General features: G+C 27.4%; 1 protein-coding gene across 1 annotated transcript in view; it reads left to right on the plus strand.

Moving 5' to 3' along the window:
- LOC136989276 (adhesion G protein-coupled receptor L4-like) overlaps positions 1–15243 on the plus strand; it is a 48287-nt gene that overhangs the window by 19933 nt on the left and 13111 nt on the right. Inside the window, exons 8-12 of the mRNA XM_067287395.1 lie at positions 9635–9804; positions 9988–10040; positions 10441–10552; positions 12096–12202; positions 13866–13965. Of these exons, the coding sequence (XP_067143496.1) occupies positions 9635–9804; positions 9988–10040; positions 10441–10552; positions 12096–12202; positions 13866–13965 (542 nt within the window). The remainder of the gene's footprint in view (positions 1–9634; positions 9805–9987; positions 10041–10440; positions 10553–12095; positions 12203–13865; positions 13966–15243) is intronic.

A 15243-nucleotide genomic window follows, 5' to 3' on the forward strand; every position in this document is an offset into this window, starting at 1 on the left:
AGGAGATCTTTAGTAGCGGCTCTGTGGCCTTTATTACAAAAAACTTAGGAATATGTTGACATTTCTTTTGATGTAGTTGATATGGGCGAACCAGGTAAGTGTTGAGTGATGAAGAGCTAGTAACAGTAAAAATAGTGGCTGCACTGATAATTTAAATTGAGAAGAGACATCTATTATATTCTTAAGGGCAGATTTATTGGGGTTTATGAGGTAATTATTGTTAATCCAGTTGTGGAGTTGAGAAAGGTAATGATTGTAAGGGCTCGCCAATGACCCTGGTCTGGGGGACCGCTGTGGGGCCATAAAGAACGATGGGTCATAGTTTTCTACAACGTCACTGTGTTTCTTAGGTCTAATGATGCAATACAGTAGATAATAATACAGTAGGAGTGTTCTTTATGAGCCAGGGAATTAAACAATAGTCCCAGATGCCACCTACAGATTATGAGAACAACAAACTCAACCAATCTTCTCTGTTGTTTGTCAAAGTCAAAAGAAACGATTGGTGAAATTAGTCGTTTAAACTGATTGGTCATCTTAATTTTGTCACTTGTATGCAATGATCAGTCTGGTATTATCAAATATTGTATTTTCGTTAGATTGTTGCCTCGAAACAAACGTTTTGATTCGTTGTTTCTGAAATCCGTTATATAGGGGTCCGTAAAATCGAGCAGTAAAAAATAATTTTAATATGTATTTTGTAATATATATATTAATAATAAAAATAATTTGATGATTTATTATCATTTTTATGCTCAGCTTATGAGAGATAATAAGTTATTTTATTGATTCACTTTTATTATATGAGAAGCCGTAAAGTATTAAAAAAAATGCGGCATAATAGAGGGTTGTCTCTTCTAGACAAAATAGAATTAATTACTAAATTAAAGTGTTAAAATTTGCACTTTTTGAATTTACAACGCTCAGACATATTCAGTTTCATGATTATGTTGAATACTCCAAATACAAATTCATCTGGTGAACATAAAAACAAAACACGGTCAACTAATTTTTGGGCAAATTTATATGATTTTAAATTTTTTCTCGGGTTTACAATTTTCAAATTATATACATATACATTGTCGTCCGTCTATCCGCCTATCCGTCCTTAATCTCAAGAACGGAGTTAGATAGATGAAAATCGAGACCAGATACGAAAAGTTTATCCCAGATTAACTATGTACGAAATTCCGGTCTGGACCGGAAGCCACATGATTTTTTAAATTAAAAGATGATTAAGAATTGCAGACTGGGATTATGACGATATCACAGTAAATAATTGTTACTATTTACACTCCATCTGTGTTTATAAAACGAACATGTTGTATTTATAAAACGAATAAACAAGATGATTAAATTAGAATTCTAGAAGTAAATCTTACACAATTCAATTAAGAGATTTATTTGAGCCAAGATAAATTTGATAACTGTTTAAATAAATAAAATAAGATTTAATTGAGAAACAGTTTAACAATAATTTTTGATTTGAAAAAATCCTTTAACTTACGTAGTTTTAACATTGAAGAAAATGCATCTATTGTTTAATTCTCATTTATTTATTTTTTGCTACACTTAAAATACTTAAAGAAAATAGTTTAAAGGCATTCTTTATATCAAGATTTATTTATTTTTCTAGAAGTTCTTAAAAGAACATTAATCATTATCTTAAAAGACCATTAAATCACTTGATTACAAAGTTTGAACACAATTGCTCCACTATTTGCTGAACTATAACAGCTGTTTCTTGTAACAGATTTCAAATCAATTCTAAAGAAGGTTATTTTTTATATATATATTTTTTCTTTTTTACTTCCTGAGTGCTTAACACTCCAAAATATCTTTCCACTTAAGTTATCACAACAGTGTTCAAGCCTATAAAATTAAATACAACAATGTGTTTATTGTATAAAATCTTAATTTAGATCAACGGTAATGTATAGCTTATATAAACACTTATGCAGTTTTTATTTGTGAATTTAACAAATTTTATCGAATATTAATTATTAATTGTTTAATTGGGATTAGAGAAATGACTTTACAATTGATAATTTTACAATAAAACAATTTTAGTGGAGAAAAAGTCGTTACAGAACTTGAACCCGTCGCTGAAATCTAGTGAAAAATATTAAATATATGCAGCTCATCCTCGATATAACGGTTTACTATATGTAGTGAAAGGTGTGGCCCGTTAATAGCGAATCTTTGTTTAATATATGCGGTTGTAATTTAGTGGAAAACTACAGGTAAATGTCTAAATTAAGTATTTAAAATAATAAATAAACAACAATTAATTTCCTTAAAATACCGTTATTTCCTTTAAAAATATACAGCAAAGTTTCTCGAATTTATTCTGTACAATTATTTAATTTACTCCTGTTCGGTGTAAATAAATCTGAGATATCTGGGGTCAGACTGTATGTATCATTTTAATTATAATAATTTTCCGCCTTTTCTTTCGTTTAGTTAAAGAAAACACATGTAAAGGCTATCATTTGTTTAATATTCCATAAGTACAGAGCATAGGTAAAGATGTAGAGATAATATACTACAAAATAAAGTTAACAATTCAAGCCTATTCTAGAGAAACCAAACAATTTACTAGGTTCAAGCCTATTTAAGTAAAACAAAACCATAGTTTTAGAAAATGTATTACTTATTACTTTCAATATTTTTACCAAAAATTTCCAGTTTACTTTGAAAGAATTCTAGAAAATATCTTTGCCTTTACAAGCTTCTGTCTACCATTACATACTATTTAACACGCATTTTTTACTATATCAGAGATTAAACTTGTGTTAATGTTTCAATAACGACCTTCTTAATCAAAGAGTTTAATTCCCATATAAATCACAGATTTTCACAGAATTTTTCTGTTTTTATTGTTGATATCTATATGCATCCCGAAGGATAACCTTGCATTCAATTGGGTTGTATTCAGTGTTGTCCTTTGGGATACAAATGGACATAAGCGTGTATAAATAGACTGAATGCAACATCATCTTGTGAAAAGATATTTTTATCCCATTTATTTGATTAATGTAACATATTTCGCGTGTCAAATAGAGAATAAAATCATAAAAAAATATTAATTAATTCTACAGAATTCAGCAAAATATGATCAAAATTAAATTTGTTATTTTATAAATTGTTCTTCGATATTTTAATCAGTCGTCATTAAAGCAAAATTTGTATTATTTTCGTTCTGATAATGATGTTTTGATCTATATTGCATCTAAAGTTATGCTGTCTTGTTTATGTGCTGATCTAACGTGTTAATTCCCATAAAAATTATGGGAAGTTTTAAGTACATGGTAATCAATCAAGAGTGAAAATTGCTTTTCGCTATTTAAATAAATAAATTATTATAAATCTGTATAAAAACACAAAATTCGTATGTATGAATGCATGTGTTCAGACAAAATGTACTGTTACTTCTGATGGAATCATAAATAGCATCCTTGAAATGAGTCACGCACGTGTGTCGTATATTATAAACGTAATGCAGTTTAGAAATTGCTATAATATTGAATTTTTGTATTAAAGAGGAACGTAATTCGATATTTACTGTACGGAAATTGTATTCACTTAAACCCCTAAATAACCCTAGAAAACTTAACAGATAATAAAAACTTGAGCATTTTCGTCGTTAAAATATGTATGCATGAATTGATTAATGAATCGTATTATCAATTTTTTATAATATTATATACACGGGTAGTCCGAAAATCAGTTATTCGACTTTTCTGCAAGCAGTTCAGCAATTTTTACATAAAAGTTATTTATGAAAACGTGTTAAATCAAGGAGAGAAGAAGAAAAAGAGAGAACAAAGATATTTGCAAAATTCGCAAGCAATAACAGCAACTTAGCCTTTACAATGTTTAACTAACTTTTGGCCCATCCTGTAAAAATATACTTTATATATTATTAATTATCTAATCGTCTCGTAATGATAATACACTTTAATTATATTTTATCCATTAATTAAATACGTTTCTAAATATAATTAAAATTGTAATTTATTAAATTTAGTTAAACATCATTCGAAAATGTAAAGGGGATGAGAAAATTTCGATTTTTCATTCGATCATTGCTCCATAAAATGAATGGTGTGCGTCATCAATCACTTTTCATTTTCTTCTTTGAATTTCTTGTCATATTCATTATCTTCGATTTCACCACTCCATTAATTTTCTTTTTAACGAATTAATATGTCTGTAACTTATTGAATTACATAAAATTTTTCTCGTGGATTGATATATTTATCAAATGATAATTGCTGAGTAATTAAATTATATATATACAATACTGGATCGAGAATTCCTCAGTGTTTTTAATCAATTTTAATTTAGAAAAAGACTTTCCTCCACCGGAATTTGAGACCAATAGACAAAGTATCCGTATATAATGCGAACTCCATTTTGATCCTTTTTCCATGAGGAGATAAAATAAACATTCGAACATGAAATTTCCTCGAAACTGGATGATTTTCACACAGTGGAGCATTATCTTACGGGCAATGAGGCAATTGTCTGGGGTCTCCATAAACAGGAGGCCACAAACTAATTTTTTATAAATTCATTACTATAGTAAGGATGTTGAAATTTAAATTTGGGCTATATCTGGGAAGTCAAGATTACCTGTGTGGAGCGGCCGAAGGAGAAAAGAAGATTCCCCAAAAATTTCACTTAAGAAAAATGTTTAAAGTCAACGCTGTATGCGAGGCCTCCTAGTTCAAATTTGCCTAGTACATGAAGCTCTAACACGCCACAGTTTTCACATATTTCTTCATAAAGCAAGACTTGTAGTATATTTTCCTTAGGCACTTTAAAAATTTCTGTTTTCCCGACTGTCAGATTGCAATTCATGATTAAATCAGCAATCTTTTCAATGAAGGAAGGAAATAACCCCTGTTTCTCTTTGCCTGAACAATTCACTCCAGCACAATAGAATGATTGATGACGTGTTTTCTAGTGATTAGCGTACACACATAAACACATTTTAAAATTAGTTTAGGGTATATGTAAGTGATGTAATTTTAATATTTGGAATACTTGTACCAAATTGTTTTATTTTAAATAATAATAAGGTTGCATAAATATCTAGAACTATTGAAAACCCCTACTGGAACTGTTCATATCTCATCTCCATCATAGTTGAGCCAGAAATTTCTGGACCTTAACGTAAAAATATTTTATTAACAAATCAAAATCAGTCCAAAACACCAGAAATTACGTGTATTTTAGAAGTTAAATGTTAAAATATAAGTAATTTCTGATATTTTAGAAGATATGGACTGAAGCAGCGACGGATTGCACGCGTTATCAATAGCTCAATGATTAATGTTGAATGCCAAACGTATAAAATTACGACCGCTGATAAATTCGTTATGCAGTATTATTCATGATACTGCATCATTCATTATGCCCCGTTATGCATTTTTTTTCTCAGGAAATTCCATATATTATTCTGTGTTGGAATCTCAAGGTTCCTCGAAGCCAGTTTGAAAAAACTGATTTAAACACTGGTTTGGTTAATAATAAATACTTATTTTCTACAAAACTCTTATTTGTTTTTATTAAAATTAAAATACCATTTAAAAATAGTTTAAAAGCATCAAGTTTTTTCCTCCTCTTTCCGCCCTGTGGGCACCAGAAGGGCCTTTTTGCCATGACCATTGTGGATTCGACTAGACTCACAATAGGGGTGGCTTTAGATGTCTATAGACCGGATTTAACCCTGGGTCTCCAGACCCGGTCATCCGGCATCAAATACTTTCATTTAACGAACTTGTTTATATTTTTGCGTCTGTATTCTCATATATTTTAAAAATAAATGTTTAAGTTATTTTTAAATGAATGAATAATCTCTAATTAATTCTAAAATAGCATAAACTCCCGCCGACCAGCAAGTATTAGAACAATTTTCCAATCTTTCGTTTACGATTTGAAGCTAAAAGCGTACAAGTATATATATATTGAAGGAAAAGCTTTACAAATTTTGTACAAAATTGAAAAAATAAATTTATTTCTATGGGGAATTCCCATGCAAAATTGCCAAAGGATTGGTCTCTCAAATTCTAGCGTGCAGCGTGAAGTTTACTATATTTTCCAGTTTTCATAAGATTACCCCTATAATTTAAGAATAGAAGATTATGCTGTTTTAAAACTTTGTTACTTCATCACATAAAACTTCAGCTCTTCTTTTACAATTTTTTTCGAAAAAAATCACCTTTCTTTTCATCATTTCTACAACTTCTTCACAAAGGCGATGATGTTGGGTAGGATATATTTCTTCTACCATTTTTTTCTCAAATTTCTCAATATGTTCCTTTAAGAACGGATCAAATTTATTTATTAAATCTAAAATTTCAAAAAAGTTACTATTCTGTGTTGAATCTCCTCCTCTTTTAACCTTTAAACACTCCTCTTTATCCTCTTCCTCTTCTGGTTTAGAGGAATTAATTTCTCTGAGCAGTGAATCTTTTTTTTTTTGCTAAGAATTTTATTATTGTCAGTGTAATTTTTAATATTTACGCCAATAATTTTTACCATTAGAAAATATTTACACTGCAAATGAGGCGAGGCCTCATCCTGGCCATTGTATAAATTTTATCACATTCCTCAATAAAGAATATTCAATAATAATACGACAAAAATTCTCAATATTAAAAAAATAAATATTGGTGGTTCGGTTGCTTATATTAAATATTTGGATATTTTATTTATTTTTTTGTGATCTTTACTATCAGATTATATTTTATTATAAAGAGTTAAGCCGTTATTAAATTCTAATTTTCTCTCATCGTAGGTATCCTTATTCAAATCAATTAATATACTTGATATGAATATAATCAATTAAGAAGTTAATAATAAGTTGAAGGACTAGAAATGAATGGATGAGTAGCAAATTGATTGCTAATGAATGCGATATTTATCCCCTTCATTGCTAGTAATTTCTCCTCCAAATTCGAACGTTAAACATGGAGTAGAATTTGTTTCAAGAAATTTCAATGTCTACAAAGAATCATTGTAGCAGTTTCTGGAAACTTGTTTAGCTTGAGCCAAACATCTCGAGATCTACAGCTTATGATGATCACTAGTTTCCATTAACAGGGAAAAGTTATAAAAAGCTTTAACACGAGTAAACCTTATCTTTTATACTTTAAATTTTCAAAATAATTCAAGATATATCATCTACAAAATTCTGTTATTGAGAGATATTAGAAGCACATTGCAACAAACAAAAAGTATGTTATTTTTACAAAAATTATAAAAAATTCATTACTCTATAACAAATTTTGGAAAAATAAACTGATAATTAAGAAAAAATGCTTTAATTTCCATCCGTTAAAGCTTAAAAAAGTAATAATTTGCCTCTCATTTTATGAATTTTCTCCACTTCCATTTCCATTGCCTTAAGAAATTCTCCCCATTTTATATTCTTTTTACCTTATAGGAATTTGTAAGCAGTTTAAAATACATCATTTATTTAAATAAAATTTAAATAAATTCAACGAAATAAAATAACAAATAATTAAATTTAAGAGTAACAAAAAGTACGAATAGAAATCAAGATAGTTACTTGGAGCACTACCTCTAATCTTAATCCAATTTTTCAATTATCTGAAAGTGATTCTGTATAAGATTTTGGTTAGATGAGATCAAAGCGAATTCCAAATTGTTAAATTAGTGAAGTTGATCGATTGATTGCCGACAATTTCCTGTTTATTTTATCGATAACAATCGTTATTTTAGTTCCACCCTAAACATGTTTCGTAATTTGGAATTTGTAAATAAATTACAACTTTGATTTCTCGTAAGGAACAGAGGAAAATATATTGATTTTTCTTTCTGATTTCTGTTATTTTTATGTCATTAAAGAATTGAAAACAATCAAAGTAATTTCAAGACATCTTTTAGATTTTTAAATTGAAATGTCTGTTATTTTTCTCGATGAATATCAGCACTTTATCGTATTACTTGCCAGTGGGGTTTTTAAGTTATTTATCCTTAAAAAACCTTAAATTAAAATTAATTAATATTTAAAATCCTACATTAATACGTCTCTGAATTAAATGTTTATTTTAATTCCAGATTTTAATAAAGAAATGTTTCGTGATTTTATAATAAAAAAGGAGGATAATCTTGTTTTCATTAAGAAAATTTTTAATAATAAACAAGAAAAAAGATAATTTTTATGAAATTATATTCTTTCTTGCTCATTTTTTCATACTTATTCATAATTAATTTCAAATTTTTGCATATTTAAGTGGAAAAAATAAGATGAAAAAATCTGAATTGTAACTTCACTGAGAAAATTACTTCGTTAAAGTAAAATAATCTTTTTTTTTTAAATTGTTAAAAAAAATAAAATTTGAATTTATTTCTTATGTTTGAAGTTTTTCCAGTCATAAATAAGTTTATTTTATTTAAATAATTGCAGTTTGAGTCCAGATGATATATGAACTGACGTCTTACAAATCGTTTTAAACATTCTAATTAAGTGATATATTGTAGAAGTGACTCAGTGACAGCAAATTCAGTGATAAATAATTATTGAGTTCGGATTCAGTTAGAATCTGAACACCCTACTATAAGATGAGGTTCAGACCAGATATATTATTATTTGGTACATTACGAAACGAGATAAGCGCATACTATATTCAAATAGTTACTGGATATGGGTACAAATTGGTCCGAACCCACGTCTCTTCTATAATTTATTAAATACTCTATTAATCGTTATATTACAGAAGGCAGCGAGGTATATTCTCTATGCCTTTTATAACATATCATATATTCTAATTATATCTGTCGGCCATTTAATGGATAAACTAAAAAACTGTTAATGAATGTTTCCTGAAAATTATTTATACAAAGTTAAAAATATCCGTATCATGTGTATTTTAACATAGATACACAATGTTAAATATGTGTCTAGAAACACAAGTCCAAACACATATTCAAGTTCAATTTTTACACTAAAATTATCAGTAATCTGTTTTTCTTTCAGCTCATTCCTAGTCTTTACAGAGGCAATTTTGTGAATTTTACTCAAAAACAATAGTTGTGTTTTCTGCCCTTCTTTCTGTCAAAGCATTTAATTTACTTTAACAACATAATTTCAGCTGCCTTATGGTTAATGATGGCTTTGTAACCGTTGTCAACTTCCTCAGACTTTCACACTAGTTCTTCATCGATTTTAAGTGATGAAGAACTAGTGACAAATTGAGAAGCGAAATAATGAGGCATAAACATGTGCTGCTATTTACTGTTTCAAATTCATTCAAAGAAAAATATATCTTTTGGGAATTGATATTGCACTATTACTTAATTTTATCCCATCTATGGCCAAGTGGATAAGACTATAAAACCCTAGTAGTCGCGGGTTCGTGCTTCACCACCGGACTGTCCAGTGAAGTTTTCGGTTTCCTTCACGTGTTTAACACCTCAATAGGACCAATTTCTCATTGAAAGCCCTCCTGAAAGATCTATTCTATCCCATTACTCCATTACTTAATTTTAATTAATTTAAGTTTTATTTTCTATTTTATAAACATTACTATAGTCGTGTTCTTTCTATAGAATTATTAATATCATGATTAAATTTAAATATTTATATTTAATAAATTAGTATCAGATAACGAAGGAGAGATATACATTGTGATCTGGTTGAAAAACCTAGGAGAATTGTTAAACATCAAAGATTATTCGGTAGTCAGTGATATTGTTATTGTAAGAAGTATAAGTACCACTGGATATACAATGTCTGCTCCTTTTGATTTAATATTTAAAAAGATAACGGTGAGTTTGTTTCTGTTTTATTCTTGTTTTTTTTTCCTGTATACATTATAAATATTAATGACTCAAGAAGATACAAGAAATTCATTTTTCTTATTTCTTATAATGAATTATTTTTAGAATTTTTAATGTATAAAAATAAGATTAATTAAATGTATTTTCATAAGAATTTTTACATTCTTAAAGGATAAAAAAGATTATAATTTACCAGAATGTGGAATATTAGAGACACTTAAAAAGTAAGAAAGATAAATTGCTTCTAAAATTGTTATATTTTTTGAAGGTTTTTTTGCGTGTTTATTTTTACTTTTTATTAAATAAATTCATTAAATCAAGATTTACAAATTATAATAAAGTGTCTAGAATATTAATAACGATAATTAATATAAAAATCTTTAAAAGTTTTCAAGTTTTACGTATAAAAAGTAGCGTATATGTAATTTTTCAGCTTGAACATTTTACAAGTTAAGACACTTTAAAAATTTAATTTATTTCATTACGCCGATTGGCTGAAATCAAAAATCGTAATTTCAGTTTTAGCCAATAGTGAATATTATTAAGTATAATGCATATTAAATGGATATTACAGATGTTTTGATATTATAATTAATTAATTATAAAAATACGTTGTGTTTTTAGATTATGGAGTAGTGAGCACTGCACATTAACATCACACACAGATATGTTTTATGTATGTAGATGTCATCATATTGGTGGTGCTGTCACTTTGTTGCAAAAACCTGCTGATTATGTAAGCTTCCTTTATATTAATTTTAATTAAATTTATAATTGTTATAGTATATGTGAAACATTACATTATGGTTATACAATTTATTGTTCTTTTCTCATTATATCATAATAATATATATGTATACTTAAGTAATGGTTATGGCTATATGATGATATCCATCCATATACACATCACGATCATTTGCATTACATAAAGTATACGTTTACTATGATACTATATACTATAATAATAAATTGTTATGACGTTTTATGGCATTAGTCATTAACAAACGAATTCATTGTATTAATCATTACAGATCATAACAATTTACGTATATAATAATACTTAGTGTAGATGGTATACTGTCATTCAACTTTAAATGGCAATATATAATTTATTGATTAATTTATAATGTAAAAACTGTTATATCTGTGGTACATAGCGTATTTACTCGAATATAAGACGATCTCGCATATAGGACGAGGTGTGACTTTAAAGATCAAAATAAAGAAACTTAAATTTATTAATACAGTTCTAATTTTATTTCGTTTAATCATAAGTAAACTATCAAATAAACGTAAATGCACACATTGTCCCGCAAAAATTACTGGCATTTTAAACTTTAAGGAAAAATCTTAAAAAATCGACAACATAATTTATTCATGTAAAGCTGGACAATCGGAAACCTTTTTTTGCCTATTCTTAACAGTCGAATCCACTCTCCGTCGATTACACTTACGAGTTTCTCTGAATTCTGATTGCCGAATAATCATCCGTTTTCACGTGGGAATGAATTAAAACTTATATCGGGCTCCCGTGTGATTTTGGAATTTCAATCTGGAATTCAAAAGCTTTGCTTTTTCTATTGCTATTCGTCTTTACCCCTGATAATACATAAGAACGACTTAAACGATCCAGATAAAATACTTATGTTCTTAAACACCGGAGGGTGAGCATCCGGTAAAAAATGCGAACACACGGTTCACAAAAATTATTGCAAAAACGCAAAGAACTTTGCTCGTGCGTATAGGACGACCTAGGAATTTGAAGCTGTGGTAAATGAATAAAAACCTCGTCTTATATGAGAGTAAATACGGTATATCGATTTATAATCAAATGTATACCTTTATTATCCATGTGCATTCTCAATTTATAGAGTATGGCCAAAAAGCCGCCTGGCAAATGTTGAGTAATTACTCTTACTGTTTCAGGTGTAATAACGAACGGAAATAATTATGCTGGCCCCTGAACAGCGAGGGAAGTTTGTTTTATTGTGTTTAGACAATCACAAAACGAGAATCTGCACAAGAATTCCATTAGTGCCACCCAGATCTTCATGAGCCTTCACATCAAGCAATATCCTAGAGAAAACATTCAGTGTCCTGGATGAGAACAAACTCAACTCACTGCTTAGGGAGTCAGCATGATTATTTCCAGTCACTATTGCACTTGAAATAATAAGAACAGTAATTATATTAATAAACGAAGAATTAGAGTATTATATTATAAGATTTTGCACATTTAAAATATAATAAATAATATATTTTATATTCTTATTTTATAGTTCCATCCATTATCTTTAACTGTCATTAATAAACCTATCATGTTGAGCTGTGCTATTTCATTAGCAGCTGTTCTCTTTACTCTGGTTGTCCATGTTTCTCATTTTAGGTAAGCTTCTTGAAATTTTTTCCTGTTAAATTAAATATATAATGTTAACAATTTCAAAATTAAATTAATGAAATATAGAATTTAAAAATTACATTGCTTTGTCTTCAAAAAATTACATTTAAAATGAAAAATTTTATAATTATATTTTATATATTATAAAAATTCATTTCCTTTAATATAATGTATATCTATTATAATTTTTGGTTAAATTTAATTTTGAAAATGGATTTTTAAATTTAAAATTAAGGTAAAATTTAAATATATAATTCTTTTTAAAAGAAATTCATAAAATATTCTTTTAAATAATTTTATAATAAATAAATTTATTCAGCAAGATGATAATTAAAAATATCTTTAAAAATGATTTAATAAATTAAATTTTTTCCTATAAACTCATTATTTTATAACAATAAACTTGTAGAAAACATTTCTTTTTATTATTTTATAATAAAAAAACATTAAAAGATTTATTTTTATTTGATTAGTATTAATAATTTTTATTGAAATAATTTATAAAATGATTTAATAATAAAAATAAAACATTTGTATTACTGTGTAGATATTGTTAAATTAATAAGATTTTTGGCTTTAAAATAATTTATGTTATTTATTTGGCAATTTTTCGTCACAATGCTGTTAATTTCAGTAGTGTCTTGCCCCTGTACATCATGTTTTTCCTGTTAGCTACAGAGTCATGCCGGTCATATTATTCTTATTCTTTAGGATTTAATAATTAATTTATTCATAAAATCGTTAGTAATATGCGAATTAAAATTAGTTTTAAATACTAGAAACAATACTTTGTGTGTAAACCCAAATAAATTATAAACTATTGATTTTGTGAATAAAATTAATTTTAAAAAATTTTAATTAATAATATATTATTTTAAAGATTATTATAATTTAAATTATGTACTTAATTTGTGTTTTATTATTTAGTAAAAGCAATTATGAGTAAAATTATCTGGTAAATGCTGCCATCTATCGATGATAATTTTAACTTTTTTCTTCATTTTGGGTGTATATACACATAACACGTGCTAAATTTTTAAAGTTTCATTTAATTTGCAAGTATATTATACTTAACTATTGTTTAATAATTAAAATAATTATAAATTACATTTTATAATATTTATTGATTAAAATTAGAATCACTTAAACCTATAAAAATTTAAATTAATATTTTAGAGACCAAATACATTTAATTAAACATAACAAATTTCTATGTATTTTTTAAGTTAAACTTGTTTAAAATCGACGCATTTTCTTAAAAATAATTCACTGGAGACAAAAAATAAATAAATAAATAAATTCTGATAAGTGTAAAGAATTGATTTGCTGGTAACTTTTTAATTAACGAGATTCGGCCAATCATAACGCAGTATACACGCTTGTTAACCGCGCCTAGTATTACGCTTTTATTCTCACCCAATCAACCATCGAGAAATATCAATTTTTAAAATGCCCTAAGGTTTGTAGATATTCTGAACCAAAAAATTTCACTCGATAAATCTGTCGAGATGTCACTTATGATTTATGAAGAGTGACATCGACAGCTTGTGTATTTATAAAATATTTTATATCATATTATAAAATCTATTCTGTAAATAATAAAATTATGTAATTTTTAAATTTTAAGTAAGTAAATATATAATTTTTTTAGGGAATTGCCAGAATCATCGATTATATTACTGAATATCGTTATTACTATAGCTGTTACTCAAGTGATATTTATGACTGGAGTGAACTCTACTGCCAATCAGGTGAACATATTTTAATATGTATTATTATTATTATTATTATTATTTTAATGATGCGTTTAAAAGAAGTTTAAGGCAGCATGATCCATGTTTTTAAGTCTTACAGTCTCACTTTACGGCTGCTCTGCTTTATAGAAATCCGTCGTAAGGCGAGCTTATCTTTGTCATAGGATTAATGCCAAATTCTTGCAGATAAATATTTTGATTTATATATTGCTTTAAGTACGACATTTCATATAGAGATTTTATACTGGTCGTAAAGCGAGGATTTAGGTTGTATATTTTCGAGTTAATATGTCACTATCGAAACTTCATACGTGTTGTACGAGTATTTTGGTCTGAAACATTATAAATTGATTATTTATTTATGATTTATTAAAATAATTAATTGATTTATGCATATTCTGCTTTTTCATACTCTAGCTTGGATAATTTAGGGAGAGTAAACAGGGACATTCTTTCTCAATTCATTCTCGAATTTCCTTGTTGAATCTGAGATATGTTTATTTACTTCTTAATTTTATCGGTCTCTTCTTTCTCCGTCTCCCTTATGAACTTATTTGGTGAGTTCATTGACTTGGTCATGATCGAATCATTTTAGTTATTTTCTTTTTTATTTTTGTTATTGATGTCTGACCTTTCTTTGTCAACACTATTAACTTTATCTTCTGATTTTCTCATTTATGATGTCATCTGTATAGGGAGTGCTTAGTAATTTTCTGTAACGTTTCATCTTGAAAGCGAATAGTTTATTTTCGTCATCAATATGAAGTTTCCAACTTTTTGTTGCCATAAAGAAGTACTAAATTTAATCAAAACATCAATTGACAATTGTATCTTGTTTAGGTTTAGTCTCACAAAGGTTTAATCTTTGTAAACTTGTCTAGATGTTTTTCCTGCTGTCTTCACGAACAAATACTTCCAAATGGCAAAATCTTTCCACTTCTTTCAGTGTTCCTTCGTCAATATCCGCTTAACAATTCACATCTTTGATTTCTTTTTATGTAAGAATAGCCCAAAATTTCTGATGGTATTATTTAACTGAGTGGAACACGTCATGTTCATTCTCTTCCGATGTTAGTTGAGGAACAGTTGTAACACGATCCATTGTTTTTTATTTATCTCTTCAAATTCTTTACTTTTAATTTATTAAAAGTAGATTTATCATCTATTGGTTGTAACATATTTAAAATATTTGAAATAAAATCAATTGCAATGAAGAAATAAATATAATTTTTAAATATTATTTTAAAACGATCAAAGAACAGACCCCGCTTTACG

This window comes from Centruroides vittatus, unplaced genomic scaffold (assembly GCF_030686945.1).
Source record: "Centruroides vittatus isolate TY-2023 unplaced genomic scaffold, ASM3068694v2 scaffold_464, whole genome shotgun sequence".
Classification (NCBI taxonomy): Eukaryota; Metazoa; Arthropoda; class Arachnida; order Scorpiones; family Buthidae; genus Centruroides; species Centruroides vittatus.